This window comes from Bombina bombina, chromosome 5 (genome assembly GCF_027579735.1).
Source record: "Bombina bombina isolate aBomBom1 chromosome 5, aBomBom1.pri, whole genome shotgun sequence".
NCBI classification, from domain to species: domain Eukaryota; kingdom Metazoa; phylum Chordata; class Amphibia; order Anura; family Bombinatoridae; genus Bombina; species Bombina bombina.
The window spans coordinates 21,104,357-21,126,951 of record NC_069503.1 but is presented as its reverse complement, the minus strand read 5'-3'; the positions used below and the strand labels follow the sequence as shown (position 1 = coordinate 21,126,951).

Below are 22,595 nucleotides of genomic sequence, written 5' to 3'. Positions count from 1 at the left end.
GATCCGTCCTGGCTCCGATATCTTCATCCAACCCAAGCGGGGGCTAGACATCCACTGAAGAAGTCCAGAAGAGGGTCCAAAGTCTTCATCCTATCCGGGAAGAAGAGGCGATCCGGACCGGCAACCATCTTGATCCAAGCGGCATCTTCTATCTTCATCCGATGACGACCGGCTCCATCCTGAAGACCTCCACCGCGGACCCATCTTCTTCCGGCGACGTCCAACTGAAGAATGACGGTTCCTTTAAGGGACGTCATCCAAGATGGCGTCCCTCGAATTCCAATTGGCTGATAGGATTCTATCAGCCAATCGGAATTAAGGTAGGAATATTCTGATTGGCTGATGGAATCAGCCAATCAGAATCAAGTTCAATAATTCCATCAGCCAATCAGAATATTCCTACCTTAATTCCGATTGGCTGATAGAATCCTATCAGCCAATCGGAATTTGAGGGACGCCATCTTGGATGACGTCCCTTAAAGGAACCGTCATTCTTCAGTTGGACGTCGCCGGAAGAAGATGGGTCCGCGGTGGAGGTCTTCAGGATGGAGCCGGTCGTCATCGGATGAAGATAGAAGATGCCGCTTGGATCAAGATGGTTGCCGGTCCGGATCGCCTCTTCTTCCCGGATAGGATGAAGACTTTGGAGCCTCTTCTGGACCTCTTCAGCCACCGGATGATGGATCGCCAGCCCCCGCTTGGGTTGGATGAAGATTTTGGAGCCAGGACGGATCGGTGATACCTGGTGAGGTGAAGACAAGGTAGGATGATCTTCACGGGCTTAGTGTTAGGTTTATTTAAGGTGGGTTTGGGTTAGATTAGGGGTATGTGGGTGGTGGGTTGTAATGTTGGGGGGGGGGGGGGGTATTGTATTTTTTTTTTTTTTTACAGGCAAAAGAGCTGAACTTCTTGGGGCATGCCCCGCAAAGGGCCCTGTTCAGGGCTGGTAAGGTAAAAGAGCTTTGAACTTTAGTAATTTAGAATAGGGTAGGGCATTTTTTATTTTGGGGGTCTTTGTTATTTTATTAGGGGGCTTAGAGTAGGTGTAATTAGTTTAAAATTGTTGTAATATATTTCTAATGTTTGTAAATATTTTTTTATTTTTTGTACTTTAGTTAGTTTATTTCATTGTAGTTATTTGTAGATATTGTATTTAATTAATGTACTGATAGTGTAGTGTTAGGTTTAATTGTAGGTAATTATAGGTATTTTATTTAATTAATTTAATGATAGTATAGTGTTAGGTTTAATTGTAACTTAGGTTAGGATTTATTTTACAGGTAATTTTGTAATTATTTTAACTAGGTAGCTATTAAATAGTTCTTAACTATTTAATAGCTATTGTACATGGTTAAAATAATTACAAAGTTGCCTGTCAAATAAATATTAATCCTAAAATAGCTATAATATAATTATAATTTATAGTGTAGCTATATTAGGATTTATTTTACAGGTAAGTATTTAGCTTTAAATAGGAATAATTTATTTAATAAGAGATAATTAATTTCGTTAGATGTAAATTATATTTAACTTAGGGGGGTGTTAGTGTTAGGGTTAGACTTAGCTTTAGGGGTTAATACATTTATTAGAATAGCGGTGAGCTCCAGTCGGCAGATTAGGGGTTAATAATTGAAGTTAGGTGTCGGCGGTGTTAGTGAGGGCAGATTAGGGGTTAATAAGTGTAGGCAGGTGGAGGTGACGTTGTGGGGGGCAGATTAGGGGTTAATAAATATAATATAGGGGTTGGCGATGTTAGGGCAGCAGATTAGGGGTACATAGGAATAATGTAAGTAGCGGTGGTTTACGGAGCGGCAGATTAGGGGTTAATAATAATATGCAGGGGTCAGCGATAGCGGGGGCGGCAGATTAGGGGTTAATAATAATATGCAGGGGTCAGCGATAGCGGGGGCGGCAGATTAGGGGTTAATAAGTGTAAGGTTAGGGGTGTTTAGACTCGGGGTACATGTTAGAGTCTTAGGTGCAGACGTAGGAAGTGTTAACGCATAGCAAACAATGGGGCTGCGTTAGGAGCTGAACGCGGCTTTTTTGCAGGTGTTAGGTTTTTTTTCAGCTCAAACAGCCCCATTGTTTTCTATGGGAGAATCGTGCACGAGCACGTTTTTGAGGCTGGACGCTTGCGTAAGCAACTCTGGTATCGAGAGTTGAAGCTGCGTTAAATATGCTCTACGTTCCTTTTTTGGAGCCTAACGCAGCCTTTATGTGGACTCTCAATACCAGAGTTATTTTTATGGTGCGGCCAGAAAAAAGCCGGTGTTGGCTACGCGGGTCTTTACCGACAACTCCAAATCTAGGCCTCTGTGAATGGGGTTTTCTATCTCAAATTTAAAATATTTTTGCAATTACGTCATTAAAAAATCTTCAACGTTTAAATTGTGGCCCTTAAAATATGTAATATAGCATTTTTTTTTTTATTTTGCAAGATATATACACATTTGTATCCCCTGAGTTCTACAGAGTTACATAAAGAATGTACAGAGTTGGTTACATCTTTGGAGTTATCTCTAACAGTCAATTATTTATATATCATTTACAGTTTCCTCTATACAGTATTTTTGCTGAGGCTTATCTATAATTATGGTATATATGGTTTAATTGTCTTGTTATATTGTAGCATTTAATACTACCCATACTTTTGAGCTAGTGCTCACTCAGTGGAGTAAATGTCACTATTGGAATCCTTTAGGATTGCTTACGGCCAGATTACGAGTTTTGCGTTATGTGCGGTGCTAACTTGCAAGTTAGCACTGCGCTGCTATTACAGGTTATTATAAACCCGGCGTTAGCAGGCAATAAGTGAGCGTAGAGTAAAATTGAGCTCCATACCGCACTCCAATTCCAGCGTTGCGGTAAGCTGGTTTTACGTGCTCGTGCACGATTTCCACATAGACATCAATGGGGAGAGCTGGATGGAAAAAAAACAGAATTTATGTTTACCTGATAAATTTCTTTCTCCAACGGTGTGTCCGGTCCACGGCTTCATCCTTACTTGTGGGATATTCTCTTCCCCTACAGGAAATGGCAAAGAGAGCACCCAGCAAGAGCTGTCCATATAGCCCCCCCTCTGGCTCCGCCCCCCAGTCATTCGACCGACGGTTAGGAGAAAAAGGAGAAACTATAGGGTACCGTGGTGACTGTAGTGTATAAAAGAAATTTTTAAAACCTGATTAAAAACCAGGGCGGGCCGTGGACCGGACACACCGTTGGAGAAAGAAATTTATCAGGTAAACATAAATTCTGTTTTCTCCAACATTGGTGTGTCCGGTCCACGGCTTCATCCTTACTTGTGGGAACCAATACCAAAGCTTTAGGACACGGATGAAGGGAGGGAGCAAACCAGGTTACCTAAACGGAAGGCACCATGGCTTGCAAAACCTTTCTCCCAAAAATAGCCTCCGAAGAAGCATAAGTATCGAATTTGTAAAATTTGGCAAAAGTATGCAGAGAAGACCAAGTCGCTGCCTTACAGATCTGATCAACAGAAGCCTCGTTCTTGAGAGCCCATGTGGAAGACACAGCTCTAGTAGAATGAGCTGTAATTCGTTCAGGAGGCTGCCGTCCGGCAGTCTCATAAGCCAATCGGATGATGCTTTTCAGCCAAAAAGAAAGAGAGGTAGCAGTAGCTTTCTGTCCTCTCCTCTTACCAGAATACACAACAAACAAGGATGATGTCTGTCTGAAATCCTTTGTTGCTTCTAAATAGAACTTTAAAGCACGGACCACATCTAGATTGTGTAACAAGCGTTCCTTCTTTGAAACTGGATTCGGACACAGAGAAGGAACAACAATTTCCTGGTTAATATTCCTGTTGGAAACTACCTTTGGAAGAAAACCAGGCATGGTACGTAAAACTACCTTATCTGTATGGAATACCAGATAGGGAGAAGTACACTGCAAAGCAGAAAATTCAGAAACTCTTCTAGCAGAAGAAATAGCAACCAAAAACAGAACTTTCCAAGATAGTAACTTAATATCTATGGAATGCATGGGTTCAAAGGGAACCCCCTGAAGAACTGAAAGAACTAAATTTAGACTCCAAGGAGGAGTCATGGGTCTGTAAACAGGCTTGATTCTAACTAACGCCTGTACAAACGCCTGTACATCTGGCACTGCTGCCAGACGTTTGTGTAACAAAACAGACAGAGCAGATATCTGTCCTTTTAAGGAACTAGCTGACAAACCTTTATCCAGACTTTCTTGGAGAAAGGAAAGTATCCTAGGGATTTTAATTCTACTCCAAGGGAATCCCTTGGATTCACACCAACGGATATATTTTTGCCATATCTTATGGTAAATCTTCCTAGTTACAGGATTTCTGGCTTGAACCAGAGTATCTATGACTGTATCTGAAAACCCACGCTTAGATAGAATCAAGCGTTCAATTTCCAAGCAGTCAGTTGGAGAGAGACTAGATTTGGATGTTCGAACGGACCTTGTACTAGAAGATCCTGCCTCAAAGGTAGCTTCCATGGTGGAGCCGATGACATATTCACCAGGTCTGCATACCAAGTTCTGCGTGGCCACGCAGGGGCTATTAGAATCACAGAGGCCTGCTCCTGTTTGATCCTGGCTACAAGCCTGGGAAGGAGAGGGAATGGTGGAAACACATAAGCTAGGTTGAACGACCAAGGCGCCACTAATGCATCCACCAGTGTCGCCTTGGGGTCTCTGGATCCGTATCAAGGAACCTTGGCGTTCTAGCGAGACGCCATCAGATCCATATCTGGAATGCCCCATAGTTGCGTTAACTGGGCAAAAACCTCCGGGTGGAGTTCCCACTCCCCCGGATGAAAAGTCTGACGACTCAAATAATCCGCCTCCCAGTTGTCCTCTCCTGGGATGTGAATTGCAGATAGGTTGCAGGAGTGATCCTCCGCCCATTTGATGATCTTGGATACCTCTCTCATCGCTAAGGAACTCTTTGTTCCCCCCTGATGATTGATGTACGCTACAGTCGTCATGTTGTCCGACTGGAACCTTATGAATTTGGCCTTTGCTAGGTGAGGCCACGCCAGGAGCGCATTGAATATCGCTCTCAGTTCTAAAATGTTTATCGGAAGAAGAGACTCTTCTCGAGACCATAGACCTTGAGCATGCACAGTTGTAATGGTCTTAGATGAATTCGAGCAAAAGGAACTATGTCCATTGCTGCAACCATCAATCCTACTACTTCCATGCACTGAGCTATGGAAGGCTGAAGAATAGAGTGAAGAACTTGACAAGCGTTTAGAAGCTTTAACTTTCTGATCTCTGTCAGGAAGATCTTCATTTCTAAAGAATCTATTATTGTTCCCAAAAAGGGAACTCTTGTTGACGGGGACAGGGAACTTTTTTCTACGTTCACCTTCCACCCGTGAGATCTGAGAAAGGCTAGAACAATTTCTGTATGAGCCCTTGCTTTGGAAAGAGACGACGCTTGGATTAGAATGTCGTCTAGATAAGGTGCTACAGCAATGCCCCTCAGTCTTAGAACCGCTAGAAGGGACCCTAGCACCTTTTGAGAAGATTCTGGGAGCAGTGGCTAAACCGAACGGAAGAGCCACAAACTGGTAATGTTTGTCCATAAAGGCGAACCTCAGGAACTGATGATTATCTTTGTGGATAGGAATATGCAGGTACGCATCCTTTAAGTCTACGGTAGTCCTATATTGACCCTCCTGGATTGTTGGTAAAATTGTCCGAATGGTTTCCATTTTGAATGATGGAACTCTGAGGAATTTGTTTAGGATTTTTAGATCCAGAATTGGCCTGACAGTTCCCTCTTTTTTGGGAACTACAAACAGATTCGAGTAAAAACCCAGACCTCGTTCCACTGTTGGAACTGGATATATCACTCCCATTTTTAATAGGTCTCCTACGCAATGTAAGAATGCCTGTCTCTTTATCTGGTCTGAAGATAAGCGAGACATGTGGAACCTTCCCCTTGGAGGAAGTTCCTTGAACTCTAGGAGATACCCCTGAGAGACTATTTCTAGTGCCCAGGGATCCGGAACATCTCTTGCCCAAGCCTGAGCGAAGAGAGAAAGTCTGCCCCCTACTAGATCCGGTCCCGGATCGGGGGCTACCCCTTCATGCTGTCTTGGTAGCAGCAGCAGGCTTCTTGGCCTGTTTACCCTTGTTCCAGCCTTGCAATGGTTTCCATGCTGGTTTAGGCTGGGAAGAGTTGCCTTCTTGTCTGGAGGCCGCAGAGTTAGGATTCGGTCCGTTCCTGAAATTGCGAAAGGAACGAAAATTAGATTTGTTCTTAGCCTTGAAAGGCCTATCCTGTGGGAGGGCATGTCCCTTTCCACCAGTAATGTCTGAAATAATCTCTTTCAATTCCGGCCCGAAAAGGGTCTTACCCTTGAAAGGAATATTAAGCAATTCTTGGACGACACATCCGCCGACCAGGATTTTAGCCAAAGCGCTCTGCGCGCCACTATTGCAAAACCTGAATTTTTCGCCGCTAACTTAGCCAATTGGAAAGCGGCATCCAAAATAAAGGAATTAGCCAACTTTAGTGCGTGAATTCTGTCCATGACTTCATCATATGGAGTCTCTTTTTGGAGCGAATTTTCTAGTTCCTCGAACCAAAAATACGCTGCCGTGGTGACACGAATAATGCAAGCGATTGGTTGAAGAAGGAAACCTTGTTGAACAAATATCTTTTTTAGCAATCCTTCCAATTTTTTATCCATAGGATCTTTAAAAGCGCAACTGTCCTCAACAGGAATAGTTGTGTGCTTAGCTAACGTTGACACTGCCCCCTCAACCTTAGGAACCGTTTGCCATGCGTCCCTTCTGGGGTCAACAATGGGGAACATTTTCTTGAATATAGGAGGTGGAACAAAAGGTATACCTGGCTTTTCCCACTCCTTAGTCACTATGTCCGCCACCCGCTTGGGTATCGGAAAGGCATCAGCGTGCACTGGGACCTCTAAGAATTTGTCCATCTTGCACAATTTCTCTGGAATTACCAAAGAATCAGTCATCAAGAGTAGTTAGGACCTCCTTAAGCAGGGCGCGGAGATGTTCTAACTTAAATTTAAATGTTACGACATCGGTGTCTGCCTGCTGAGAAACTTTTCCTGAATCAGAAATTTCCCCCTCAGACAGACCCTCCCTCACTGCCAATTCAGATTGATGTGAGGGTATAACTGATAAATTGTCCTCAGCGCCAACCTGCTCATCTTCTGTATTTAAAACTGAGCTATCACGCTTTCTAGGGTAGGATGGCAGTTTGGATAACAGATTTGCTATAGAATTATCCATTACTGCTGTTAATTGTTGCATAGTAACAAGCATTGGCGCGCTAGATGTACTAGGTATCGCCTGCGCGGGCAAAACTGGTGTTGACACAGAAGGAGAGGATGAAGAACTATCCCCACTACCTTCATTAGAAGAATCATCTTGGGCAATCTTATTCAATGTGGCAGTACTGTCCATACTTTGTTTTGACGCTATGACACAATTTGCGCATACATTAACAGGGGGAACCACCTTGGCTTTCATACACACAGAACATAAGTCATCTGAAGGTATAGACATGTTAGACATAATTTGGCAGGCTAATAATGCAATAAAAGCGTTTTTAAAGAAAAGCGTTACTGTCCCTTTAAATAATAAACAGGCACACTTTATTTCTGATATTTTGAAAAACAATGAAGGCAATGTCCGATTTTTACAAAATTTTTACCCAGAGTCCTAATGCCTTGAAAGTATTGCACACCAAGTTTCAAGACTTTAACCCTTAAAATGAGCAAACCGGAGCTATTTGTTCAAATTAACAATTTTAGTACACTACAATCACAGCCACAGCCTTGCTGCGGCTCTTTACCTTCCCTGAGAGTTATTCAGCACTGAAATAAACCTTCCTGAGTCCGTTTTTGTAGCCACAGGACCCCTCACATGAAGCTGCATGCACTGCCATGGAAGTAAACTGCGCAATTGAGGCGCGAAAACGGGGCCTCCTTCCTCTGCATACCAGAGTGAAGGGGCCTTTCTGACTGAAATAGTAGTCTAACTAAATGCCACCACAATAGTGTCAACCAGTATAGAGCCCAATAATAAGCCTTAATCTGTTATGAGTCTAAGAAAATGGCTTACTTACCCCTTAAGGGAAAACTGACAGTCTTCTAGCATTAACATGTCTTGTTAGAAATATGACTGACTGATCATACCTGTAGCAGATAAGCCTGCAAACTGTTCCCCCCAACTGAAGTTCTCTGGTTTCAACAGCCCTGCGTGGGAACAGCAACAGATTTTAGTTACTACTGCTAAAATCATACTCCTCTTTAACAGAAATCTTCATTTTCTGTTGTAGAGTAAATAGTACAAACCGGCACTATTTTAAAATAACAAACTCTTGATAGAAGAAATAAAAAACTACAACTAACACCACATACTCTTTACCATCCCCGTGGAGATGCTCCTTGTTCAGAGCGGCAAAGAGAATGACTGGGGGGCGGAGCCAGAGGGGGGGCTATATGGACAGCTCTTGCTGGGTGCTCTCTTTGCCATTTCCTGTAGGGGAAGAGAATATCCCACAAGTAAGGATGAAGCCGTGGACCGGACACACCAATGTTGGAGAAAAAGCCTAACACCTGCAATAAAGGAGTGTAAAGCTCCGTAACGCACCCCATTGATTCCTATGGGGAAAGAAAATGTATGTTTACACCCTAACATAAACCTTGAGTCTATACACCCCTAATCTGCTGCCCCCTACATCGCCGACACCTACATTATACTTATTAACCCCCTAATCTGCCTCCCCCAATGTCGCCGCAACCTACCTACACTTATTAACCCCTAATCTGCCACCCCCAACTTCGCCTCCACTTTACTAAAGTTATTAACCCCTAAACCTAACACCCACTAACTTTTATATAATTAAAATAATTCTAAATAAAAATTGCAATTTAATACCTAAATACCTATTTAAAACTAAATACTTACCTGTAAAAAGGAAATGTATGCTTACCTGATAAATTTGTTTCTTTTTTGATACAATGAGTCCACGGATTTCATCCTTACTTGTGGGATATCGCCTCCTGGTCAGCAGGAGGAGGCAAAGAGCACCACAGCAGAGCTGTATAAATAGCTCCTCCCTTCCCTCCCACCCCAGTTATTCGACCAAAATTAGGAAGAGAAAGTAAAAGCCAAGGTGCAGAGGTGTCTGAAGTTTACCAAAAATTTAATAACCTGTCTCATAGAACAGGGCGGGCCGTGGACTCATTGTATCGAAAAAGAAACAAATTTGTCAGGTAAACATAAATTTCCTTTTCTTTTTCAAGATACGATGAGTCCACAGATTTCATCTTTACTTGTGAGATACAATACCAAAGCTATAGTACACTGGAGGGACAAGACAGGGAACCTAAACGGAAGACACCACTGCTTGAAGAACTTTACTTTGAGGCAAAGGTATCAAATTTGTAAAATTGGAAAAAGTGTGAAGAGACGACCAAGTCGCAGCCTTGCCAATATGTTCAACAGAAGCATCATTTGTGAATGCCCAAGAGGAAGCCACAGTCCTAGTGGAATGAGCCGTAATTCTTTCAGGAGACTGCTGTCCAGCAGTCACATATGCAAAACGGATGATACTCGTAGCCATAAAGAAAGAGAGGTAGCCATAGCTTTCTGACCCCTACGTTTCCCAGAAAAAACCCACAAACAAAGAAGGTGATTGACGAAAGTGCTTAGTAGCTTGCAAGTAGAACTTTAAAGCACCGACAACACCTAAATTATGTAACAGACGTTCCTTCTGAGAAGGATTAGGACACAAAGATGGAACCACAGTTCCTGATTAATGTGCTTAACTGAAACAACCTTCGGAAGAAACCCATGTTTAGTACACAACACCACCTTATCCGCATGAAAAATAAGATAAGGAGAATTATATTGTAATGCTGAAAGTTCTGATACTCTTCGAGCAGAAAAAAAAAAAAAAACTTTCCAAGATAATAATCTTAATATCTATGGAATGCATAGGTTCAAATGGAACCCCTTGAAGAACTCTAAGAATTTAAATTCAAACTCCAAGGAGGAGTAATAGGTCTAAATACAGGCCCTATTCTAGTCAGAGCCTGACAAAAGGAGTGTACATCTGGAACATCTGCCAGACGATTGTGTAACAAAATAGACAAAGCAGAAATCTGTCCCTTTAGGGAACTAGTGGACAACCCCTTCTCCAATTCTTCTTGGAGAAAGGACAAAAGTCTGGGAATCCTCCATGAGTAACCCTTGGATTCACACCAATAAAGATATGTACGCCACTTCTTATGGTAAAACTTTCTAGTAAAAGGCTTACATGCCTCAATTAAGGTATCTATGACCAAATCAAAGAAACCTCGCTTGCATAGATCAAACGTCCAATCTCCAAACAATCAGCTTCAGAGAAACTAGATTAGGGTGAAGAAGGGACCCTGAAGAAGAGATTCCTCCTCAACGGAAGAGTCCAATGTTACAGAAATGACATGGTCAGTAGTTTAGCATACCAAAACCTGCGAGACCACGCAGAGCGAGGAGAAGCACTGATGCCTTCTCCTATTTGATCAGAACAAACCCCTGGCAAAAAACGCAAATGGCGGGAAAAAGAGAACCTAGACTGAAAGCCGAAAACTAGCCAGTCTGACAAGATGCCATGAAATCCAACTCCGGCCGACCCTATTTGAGAATCAGGAAGGAGATCCCACTCTCCCGGATGAAAGACTGTCTACTCAGAAAATCCACTTCCCAAGTGTCCACCCCTGGGATATGGATCCCTGACAGATAGCAAGAATGAAACTGCCGAAGTCAACTGAGGCCAGAAGAGACTTGAAGCTCGCTCTCAGTTGTAGGAAATCGAAGGAACAGATTCAGCTGGAGTCCTCACTCTGCTAAATCATGGACCCTGGGACAGGGGATCCAGAGACAACCACCATAGAAAAGAGTCCCTTGTCTCCTGCTTCAGAGATAAATGAGGAGATAAGTTTGCAAACTCTCCGTTCCATTGCCTGAGTATGCTCAACCGCATAGGTCTGAGGTGGAACGAACAAACACAAATTCAAGTGTCACAAGGCGCTGATCATTTCATCAACCCCTGAAGGATGAATGTTTGAATGGACCTCACCGGGGATTGAACCTGCAACCCTTGGGTTTTCACAGAGCTCAGCCACAGTGCCTTAGCATGCTGAGCTATCTGTCCAGCTAACATCCAGTCTGTCACCAGCCTGAATACCTCTATGTACTGAGCCACTGAAGGCCCAGACCCGTAATGATAGACATTTATTTCCTGACCTCAGTCAGAAAAAGCCAAATTGATGTGGAATCTGTCATGATTCCCAAAAAGCTACCCTTGTGCTTTAGACAAAGTCACCCTCCACCCGTGAGCTCACGGGAATAAAAATACCATGTCCGTGGAAATCTTGCTTGCTGTAAGAGTGACGCCTGGACTAGGATATTGGCCAGAGAGGGCACCATTGCAATGCCCTGTAGGAACTTGGAACTGTGGCAAGACCGAAAGGAAAGACCACGAACGGAAAGTGTTTGTCCATAAAGTCAAACTCAAGAACTCGAAAAGAATCTCGTGAACGGCACAGGAAGGTACTTGACCCTTAATCCACCGTTGACATAAATTGACCCTCTAGAATCAAGGGAAAAATGGTCCAGATCCTGTACCAATATTAGAACTGGAACAATCACTCCCAGGTCTGAGAGGTCTCCTACACAGCGTAAGGATGTCTCTCCCTTTGTCTGAATCTTAGACAATCTAGAAAACATTCGAGCTCGAAACCAAACTAGAGAGAAAATGGAAAGCCAGCCCCCTACAGGATCCAATCCCGGAGCATGTTCCCCATGCTGTCTTTGATTCAACACCAGGCTATGCGTTCACCAAAATCTTTAGCCATAAAAACAAGGCTCTAACCATAAGGTACCAAGAGCTGGAACAGAGCCACCTACGCTCCCAGTTTGATAACTGGAATGGAAGTGAAATAAAAGAATTAGCCAATATGCCGCCACACCAGTGATGGCAGCAAAGTACACAGATGGTTGCCATTGTAAACCCTGGTGTGTGTGTCCCATAACTAAATTTAGCCCATCAGGACTATCCTCTTAGGGTATAGAAGTTCACGTAGTGATCTAAACTACTCCTTCTCCCCCAAGGAATGTCATCCAGCCTCTTATCTGATACGGCTATGGGAAACAGACTTGTAAATATAGGGAATGCCTAAGGTACTAATTCCATCTGAAACGGAAATTCTCAGTAACATGGAGAAACCGTTAGGGTTTAGCATTGCTGGAAGAATTGCTATTCTATGTAAAAACATAGAATGCATCATAATCCCGAGTGGAGTGTGAAGGACATGCAAGACACTGCATGCGGGCCATAAAATTTCTATTGAAATACTATAGGAGAAATTTGTGGCCATTTGTTAACAGACTCGCAAACGGCAATCGCTGAAGAGGGAATAGGTTCAAAAAGAAAAAACACATTTGAACATAGGAAACGATACTGTTCCTTTAATTCTGAAAATTAACTCTATGCTTGAGTACGTTTGTTTCATCCTCAGTCATAAAGGATGAATTAACAAAGAAAACGGCTGAAATTAATTTAATATAATACACACAGAACAAGAAGTTACTGTCTCTTTAATTCTTAAAGAGACTCATTCTTGTGAGCGTTTGTACCATCCGACGTCACAAAGGATTGAACAAACAAAATAGCCACAATTCTTTTAATAAAATTTACACAGAAAAAATTTTACTGTCTCTTTAAATTTTAAAAGAACTTTTTTATTTCTGTCGTGCAGAAACAATCCAATAACAGCATAAATACTGCTGCAACTAGACATCGCTATGTACAACAAAAGCAAAGTCTTTGCCAGGAACCGCAGAGCACTGCCTGTGGGTCATAAATTAGTTAGGTCAATCCATGCCACAATATTCTACATGTGGTGTCCAGTGTCACCAGACTCATAACAGCCACCGCTTTAGAAGGAGCATTTACAATAAAATTTAACACAGGAAAATGTTACTGTCTCTTTAAATTGTAAAAAAGGATAACATTATTCCTTTATATTAGCTGCAGAAAATAGTAAAAATTAGCAGCTGTAGCCAGGTTCAAACTCACAACCTTTGGGATGGGGAGCAGTGTACCTGGCCACTGGGCCACAGGACCCCCATACTTTGGTTAAATAAACTTGCAAGGTATCCATACCCCTCGGTAGGAAACTGCTAATGTACCTCTCCGAGCAGTATGTTAACTAAACCAGAACCCCACCGCAACAGGGAGAACATAGGCTACAGTTTAAAAGAATGTTTTATTTCTGTCGCCAATTAAGCCTATAACATGTGAAAACATATCTCTGTGGACCCAACATATACTGATCCACATAGAAATAAGGGAAACAGACACCTAAAGCGTGCAGAGCCTCTCTACTATATTTTTTTTTTTTTTTTTTTTTTTTTGCTGCAACACAGCAGAGAAAGCATCTGGTGTCCATTGAAGGAATGTTCAAAAGGCGCGCAAACCATTGAGCGTATCTTAGCTCCGCCCATCGTGGGCGTATCAGTTAAATCTCCCTGGCCGCTAATTTATGAGAAATGGAGCCGTCGGAGAACCTCATGGGCACTTATGAAAAGTAAATAAATTCCCCAGTCAGCTCGCAATGCCATACAAGTCGTTGTCTCACATATGGCAGGAACGGGGAAGTAAATCTCCTAGTCGCCTGCCATCTTTGTACAAGAAGCCGTAGGGAACGAAACAAATACAACACACTGCATGTTCAATAAAATAAACCTCTCTGTCTCGGCTGATAGTTCTCTAATATAAGCCGTTGGGAGCCAAGACATGTAGCAACATGTATAACAGCTTGTTAAAGTAAATAAACCTCCCTGTCGGCTATTTATTAAAATAAGCCCTTTGGGAGTGAGGACATGAAGTAATACCTCTGTCGGCTGTTAGTTTTCTATTAATAAAAGCCGTTGGAGGCAGAGACATGTAACAACGCCCTGTAAATACATTCATGTTAAAGCAGGGACATGCAACATCATTTATTCCTCATGACATCCCGTATTAGCAAGTTAAAACTGAAACAGGATAACGCTCCTGAGCTGCAAACTTCAGGAATGTAAGCCCTTGAAAGCAGTACTGAAGGAAGTAGATGCGGCTTCTGAGACTGCAGAAAACTGCCCAATAACTTAACCTCTTTTGACACATAGGGATAAAGTTATGTAATGTCTCCGAGTAATAAGGGAAGTCCACATAAAAATCTAATTCCCCACTTTTCAGATAGGTAAGCATACAGTCTATTCTGAGTTAATTTTATGTCCCAGAGTAATAAAGGACTGCACTTTCCTCTATTATGAGCGACAGCATGACCGGTCTCACAGGATCAAGAGGTCTTCTCCCTCCTGCAGTTCTGTGGACACATACAGGGCCTTAGTTAATATCTGCTAAGACCATCATCTGAAGGGCAGGACTCGGTATTGGAGGCGCAGTGAGAATTAAATCCCACCAGTTCCCATTGCTTTAAAGCCCATTGCTTTAAAGCTCTACTTTTTTTCTTTTTCTAGAGGCTGACCAGGAATACGGCTACACCCTATAATAAAATAGCACTCATTGGTACCATTTTAAAAAAAACTCTTGATTGAAGAATCTAAACTAACACCTCACTTTACTTCTTCCCTCCCACTCCAGTCATTCTCTTTGCCTGTGTTAGTGATAGGAAGGGAGGAGCTATTTATACAGCTTTGCTGTGGTGCTCTTTGCCGCCTCCTGCTGACCAGGAGGCGATATCCCACAAGTAAGGATGAAATCCGTGGACTAGCCTGTCTTACACTAACACCTAACCTTACACTACAATTAAATCAATTGCATAAATTAAATACAATTAACTAAATTGCACAAAATAAAGACATTATCAGATATTTAAACTAATTACACCTAATCTAATAGCCCTATAAAAAAAAAAAAACCTAGCCTAAACTAAACTGCTAATGGCCCTTAAAAGGTCCTTTGGTGGGGCATTGCCCCAAAGAAATCGGCTATTTTACCTGTAAAGAAAAATACAAATCCCCCCCCCCGAACAGTAAAACCAACCCCCCCAAATAAAAACCTAAGCTCCCCATTGCCCTGAAAAGGCATTTGGATTGGCATTGCCCTTTAAAAGGGCATTTAGCTCTTTTTTGCGCCCAAACCCTAATCTAAAAATAAAACCCACCCAATAAACCCTTAAAAAAGCCTAACACTAACCCCCGAAGATCCACTTACAGTTTTTGAAGTCCCGACATCCATCCTCAACGAAGCGGCAGGTCTTCATCCAGATGGTATCTTCATCCATCCAGCGTGGAGCGGATCTCTCCTTCAAGAGATGCGGAGCATCCTCTTCAATCAACATTTTCTTGAACAATGAATTCTCCTTTAAATGGCGTCCCTTGAATTCCGATTGGCTGATAGAATTCTATCAGCCAATCAGAATTAAAGGTGACAAAATCCTATTGGCTGATGCAATCAGCCAATAGGATTGAGTTTGCATTCTATTGGCTGTTCCAAGAGGATGATGGAACAGCTCCGCGCCGGATGGATGAAGATAGAAGATGCCGTCTGGATGAAGACTTCTGCCGGCTTCATTGAGGATGGATGTCTTGTCTTCAGGGGTTAGTGTTAGGCTTTTTTTAAGGGTTTATTGTGTGGGTTTTATTTTTAGATTAGGGGTTGGGCGCAAAAAAGAGCTAAATGCCCTTTTAAGGGCAGTGCCCATCCAAATGCCCTTTTCAGGGCAATGGGGAGCTTAGGTTTTTTAGATAGGGTTTTTATTTGTGTGGGTGGTGAGTTTTACTGTTGGGGGGGGGGCGGTATTTGTATTTTTATTTACAGGTAAAAGAGCTGATTTCTTTGGGGCAATGTCCCGCAAAACGCCCGTTTAAGGGCCATTGGCAGTTTAGTTTAGGCTAGGGTTTTTTTATTTTTATTTTGGGGGGCTTTATTTTTATAGGGCTATTAGATTAGGTGTAATTAGTTTAAATATCTGTCTTTTTTTTATTTTGTGTAATTTAGTGTTTGTTTGTTTTTGTAATTTAGTTAATTGTATTTAATTTATGTAATTGATTTAATTGTAGTGTAATGTTAGTGTAAAACAGGTTAGGTTTTATTTTACAGGTAACTGTATTTATTTTAACTAGGTAGTTAGTTAATAACTATAAATTAGTCTACCTAGCTAAAATAAATACAAAGTTGCCTGTAAAATAAAAAATAAATTCTAAGCTAGATACAATGTAACTATGTTATATTGTAGCTAGCTTTAGGCTTATTTTAAAGGTAAGTATTTATTTTTAAATAGGAATTATTTTAATTATATTAGTTAGTGGGGGTTGGGGTTAGACTTAGTGTTAGGTTTAGGGGTTAATAACTTTAGTATAGTGGCGGCAATGTTGGGGGCGGCAGATTAGTGGTTAATAAGTGTAATGTAGGTTGTGGAGATGTCCGGAGTGGCAGATCGGGTTAATAATTTTATTTCAGTTTTTGCGATGTGGGGGGCCTCTGTTTAGGGGTTAATAGGTCGTTTTTGGGTGTTAGTGTACTTTTTAGCACTTTAGTTAAGAGTTTTATGCTACAGCTTTGTAGCGTAAAACTCATAACTACTGACTTTCAGTTTACGTTATGGGCTGTACCGCTCACTTTTTGGCCTCCCAGGCAGACTTGTAATACCGGCGCTATGGAAGTCCCATTGAAAAAGGACTTTTTTAAAGCTGCGGTAGTTACGTTGCATTACGGCCAAAAAAGTGTGCGGTACAGCTGTACCTGCAAGATTCGTAATAGCAGCGGTAGTGAAAAAGAGCTATAACGCTGCTTTTTCACTCATACTGCAAAACTCACAATCATAGATATTATAAATAAAAAATTATAAAAGGGACTGAAAAGTCCAAATTAAACTTTCACAATTCAGATAGGGCACACAATTTTAAAACACTTCAATTTACTTTTATTATTAAAATGTGCTTTGTTCTCTTGGTATTCTTTGTTAAAAGCTTAATCTAGGTAGGTTCATATGCTAATTTCTAAGCCCTTGAGGGCCACCTCCTTATCTCAGTGCATTTCAAAAAAATTTTTACAGCTAGACGGTGCTAGTTCATGTGTATCAGATAACATTGTGTTCACTCCATGGAGTTATTTATGAGTCAGCATTGATTGGCTAAAATGCAAGTCTTTCAAAAGAACTGAAATAAGGTCACAGTTTGCAGTGGCTTAAATACAAGGTGATCACAAAGGTAAAGTGTATTAATATAATAGTGTTGGGGAATAGGTAATAAAGGGATTATCTATCTTTTTATTTTTAAAAAAATCAAGGAGACTGTCCATTTTAATCTATTTTTAAAGATATCTACTCTTGCAAACAGTATAATCTAAAAATTAAAAGTATTTGTGTTCTTTGGTATATATGTATGCATGTGTATTTCCTGACACCCTGGCTGATGTAAATGAAGGTTAGAGTACAAACTCTGAATGGGAAAAAAGGGAAAAAAAAGTTTACATACCATGGCAGAATTTATGAATTCTTGGCCATTTTTAAGAGAATATGAATAACACAAACTTTTCTTTCACTCATGGTTAGTGTTTGGCTGAAGCCATTTATCATCAGTCAACTGTGTTTACTCTTTTTAAATCATAATGACAACAGAAACTACCCAAATGACCCTGATCAAACGTTTTTTGGTGATTTTAGCCTGATAACATGCACACAAGTTAACACAAAGGGGTTTGAATGGCTATTAAAGGTAACCATCCTCACCTGTGATCTGTTTGCTTGTAATTAGTGTGTGTGTATAAAAGGTCAATGGGTTTCTGGACTCCTGACAGACCCTTGCATCTTTTATCCAGTGCCGTACTGACGTTTCTGGATTCTGAGTCATGGGGAAAGAAAAAGAATTGTCAAAGGATCTGTGGAGAAAAAGGTATTCGAACTGTATAAAACAGGAAAGGGATATAAAAAGATATCCAAGGAATTGAGAATGCAAATCAGCAGTGTTTTTAAACTCTAATCAAGAAGTGGAAAATGAGGCGTTGTTTGATAACATACTGCATTCTTCTTGCCATCAATTCTGACCAAATTTCCTGTGCCTTTTGTCGCTCACACATCCCCAAAACCTCAGCAATCCACCTCTGTGTTTCACAGTTGGAATGGTGTACCTTTCATCATAGGCCTTGTTGACTCCTCTCCAAATGTAGCGTTTATGGTTGTGGCCAAAAAGCTAAATTTTGGTCTCATCACTCCAAATTACTTTGTGCCAGAAGGATTAAGGCTTGTCTCTGTGCTGTTTGTCATATTGTAAGTGGGATACTTTGTGGCAATTGCATAGTAATGGCTTTCTTCTGACGACTCAACCATGCAGGCCATCTTTCTTCAAGTGCCTCCTTATTGTGCATCTTGAAACAGCCACGCCACATGTCCTGTATTTCACCTGAAGTTATTTGTGGGTTTGTCTTTGCATCCCGAACAATTTTCTTGGCAGTTGTGGCTGAAATGTTTAGTTGGTCTACCTGACCATGGTTTGGTTTCAACAGAACCCCTCATTTTCCACTTCTTTATTAGAGTTTGAACACTGCTGATTTGCATCCTCAATTCCTTGGATATATTTTTATATCCCTTTCCTGTTTTATACAGTTCAACTACCTTTTCCCGCAGATCCTTTGACAATTCTTTTGCTTTTCCCATGACTCAGAATCATCAGTGCAGCACTGGATGAAAGATGCAAGGGTCTGTCAGGAGTCCAGAAACTCATTGACCTTTTATACACACACTAATTACAAGAAAACAGATCACAGGTGAGGATGGTTACCTTTAATAGCCATTCAAACCCATTTGTGTCAACTTGTGTGCATGTTATCAGGTCAAAATCACCAGGGTATGTAAAAAATTTTTTTTTTTTTTGATCAGGGTTATTTGGGTAGTTTCTGTTGTCATTATGATTTAAAAAGAGTAAACACAGTTGTAATGGCACCCCCAGGCATAAAAGGGTTAAACTGCCGTTTAGTAGATCTTCCCTTCCAGAGGCACAGCTACTGCAGAACACCAAACTCCCGAATTGAATACAAGGGAATGCTCCAAACTCCAGAACTGGAACTTCACGAATAGCTGCTAGCAGCTGAACAGGAAAAGCACTCAAGCGGCTTACACTCCCGGCAATCAGTCTCTAACAGCATACAGTAAATCCCCCCCCCCCCCAAGAACAAGGCAAAGCTATGTGTTGAGGGTCAAGCAGTGAACAGACAGAGCTATGGGTTTATTGTTCTTATATACAAATTAGTACCACCCACAGGTTTTTGTAAAACAACCCATAAACGCATACAATACACTCAGACACTCCCACACAAAATCCTCCCCTCTGCCTGTGATACAATTACCTTACACAATGGGTTAATGTAATTATCACAGGCAGATAAATACAGTTTTTCCACATTTATTCATAATTTTAAAAGTATACATCACATTCACATAAAACTTACATTACGTAAACAATCAAACACAAGAAAACAATGGATTCCTTCCTGGCACCTAGCAATCTGGACTCTGGAGGTGATTAAACAAAGTGAAAGCGTATCACCTAACCCTAATTGCAGTAAACAGTAGCTGATGCCAGGGAACCTGTCTCCGAAAATATAGTTTCTCAAAACTGAACAAGGAGAGAGTTAACCCCTTTTAGTACTGTTGGATTCACACCCTGTACCTATAATGGGCACAGGGTGACTTAAACATAATGCCTGAATCCATAATCCGTAGGGAGGTTGACAGTTTCAACATGGGGCCATAGTCTAAAGGCAGCAGGCGGGCAACCAGGCTCCTCCAATGCACAGTGGCGAGATTGGTCTTGTCACAACAGTTGATAGATAATAAATGGCTTCAGCCAAACACTAACCATGAGTGAAATAAAAGTTTGTGTTATTCATATTCTCTGAAAAATGGCCAAGAAATTAAGTATGTATGATGTTTTCTGTTAATTAACACAACTACTTCTGATTTAGTGGTCTTTCCACATCTCTCCAAAGACATGTTATTCCATACAATCTTTTCATAAATAGTAGTTTTATACAAGGTATAAACAAAAGAATATTGTAACAATACATTTTATTATAATTGGTTTTATCCATAAATGTTATTTAGTATATATTTACTTAATTTTGTTTAGTTTAAGAAAGTAACACCCTCAAGTGTTTTTTTTTTTTTTTTTTTCTAGATAACAATTCACATAATTCCCAACCAGTGTAGAGAACAAAAAGAATTCATTTGAATCTGCAGAGAAAAAAAAGCTGAGAACATATAATTGTCAATATCCCAACAATTTATTCAAATTGCTAGTAAATTTGTAGATTTTGTACAGCAATTCCTCACCCTGTAGATATAAAATCATCCATTGCTAATACAAACCAGATAATGATGCACATGGAAGGCAAAACATTGACTTGTACTGAGTGTGAAAAAAGTTTTACAGTAAAGAAAAGTCTTCTGTCTCATCTAAAGTCTCACTCAGGAGAGAACCTGCGTACACATGCAGAGTGTGGGAAAGGATTTGCATATCAAACTTCTTTGTTATATAATCAAAGGACTCACATAGGGGAGAAACCTTATAGATGTACAGAGTGTGGGAAAGTTTTTACACAACAAGCAAATTTGCTACGTCATCAAATGATTCACACAGGAGAAAAACCTTATATGTGTAGTGAGTGTGGAAAAGGATTTGCACGTCAAAGTACTTTGCTAAGCCATCAAAGAACTCACACAGGAGAAAAACCTTATAAGTGTACAGAGTGTGGAAAAAGTTTTGCAATAGAGAATAACTTGCAACGTCATCTAAAAATTCACACAGGAGAGAAACCTTATAAATGCTCAGAGTGTGAAAAATGTTTTACAGTAGAGTGGAGCCTGCAATATCATCTAAAAACGCATACTGGAGAAAAACCTTATAAATGTACAAAGTGTGGAAAAGGATTTATAACACAATGCAATTTGCAGCATCATCTAAAAATTCATACTGGAGAGAAACCTTATACATGTACAGAGTGTGGGATTAGTTTTACACAAAAGGGAAATCTTAAAACTCATCAAAGAATTCACATACGAAAATCTTTACAAAAGTAAATAAAAGAAAAAAACCAATATGAACATCACATGGCTTTATTAGTCTTACATAATGCACATTATATTAACGGACATCTAGAAATGCAAAGAAGTCAAATTTATTATAGAATACATGTAATATTAATATTCTGTATTTTATGTATGTATATGTGAAATATAAAAATATATATCTCAAAATTTTCAAGTTCTTAGTTACTAGCCAGGTCAAAATGTTACTCGCCACTTCTGATCCAACCCATCACAGTGCATATGGCATCACTTAGTCTTTGTCTGAAGAAAACAATTCATCAGTAAATTCATTTCAAATAACTGAATATGATTTCTCTCCAATCCATTTAGATACTTTGCTCAGCATAGAAACATTAATTGTAATGCTTCTTTCCCTAAGAGTTATCTTCCTAATTTATGTGTTGTCTAAAATGGCAATAATAATAAAAAATCCCAACAAGCTATTTAAACAATGAGACTATATTTTCAATATAGATTAAGAACATACAAATGGCAGGCATTCATTTCTAAACTTCTTAATTGTTCATTATGGTTCTAGCATCATACTATATATATTTTTATTTTATATTTTTTTTTTTAAATATGATACCAAACTTCTTAGAGTCTACACTAATTGATTACAATGAAAACTAAATGAAGAATATTTTGCTATTTTAGTATAGAGTCTTTTGCTGGCCCAATCCTTTATTGTGGCATTGCTTTTTAGTGGTTTTTCTTATTAAAGTGTTTTATAGAAGAAATGATTTTCTATGTGTTTTGAACTGACTTGTTATTAAAATTCTTTTAATAAATGCAACCGAAGGTGACTTTTGTATGAAACATACCCTTTTTTGTTTGTGCATAAAAAAAAATATATTAAAAAAACAAAACAAACCTCCATATAATCACTAAGAAGGGGAAGTAACTTCTTGTTCATGAAGCTGATGAGTTATTGTTATAAAGTTCAAAAAAAGTATATAACCCTTAAGCAGGTAATATGGAGAAAGAAGGGTGGTAAAATGTGGGGGCACAGTAGTGACGAGCCAACTAAATATATAGTAGTGCAGAGTCTATTCACACAGTAGACACTTAATAGTGTGTGTGTGACTGCCATTCACCATAGGTATAAAAGTGTTGGAGGATAAAGTGGTACCACCCCACTCAAAGTGGGGGGAATTGCCCAGCGATCTGGTCGCTTTCCTCCTTAGTAAAAGTATATCTTCTGTGCATTCAGCCCTTGTAGGAGAGTCCGTCCGTGGCGTAATGGTGCTATTCCACTGAATAGCAGTCGCACTCCCAGTCTTCCGCCCCTGAGTGTAACGTCGGTTACTCGTCAGTAGAATGCATCTCCCTTCTAGGCAACGGTAATAGCAAGGTGGATAAATGCTGCAATCCGGGACACTGTTGAAGTATAGGTATCCAAACGGAGAGTGCAAAAAGTCTCAAACTCTGCAAATGAAATCAATTCAGCTTTATTTTGTCAGATTAAAAACG

General features: G+C 40.4%; 1 protein-coding gene across 2 annotated transcripts in view; it reads left to right on the top strand.

Annotated features, from left to right (window-relative positions):
* Window positions 1–22,595, top strand: part of LOC128659707 (gastrula zinc finger protein XlCGF49.1) — a 46,843-nt gene that overhangs the window by 8,809 nt on the left and 15,439 nt on the right. Inside the window, exon 2 of one of the 2 annotated variants that reach the window (XM_053713278.1) lies at window positions 20,212–21,610. The exons of the other annotated variant lie outside the window; for it this stretch is intronic. Within the exon in view, the coding sequence (XP_053569253.1) occupies window positions 20,409–21,113 (705 nt within the window). The 5' untranslated portion in view covers window positions 20,212–20,408 and the 3' untranslated portion in view covers window positions 21,114–21,610. Of the gene's footprint in view, window positions 1–20,211; window positions 21,611–22,595 lie in introns of those variants that run through there. 2 annotated transcript variants of the gene reach the window in all.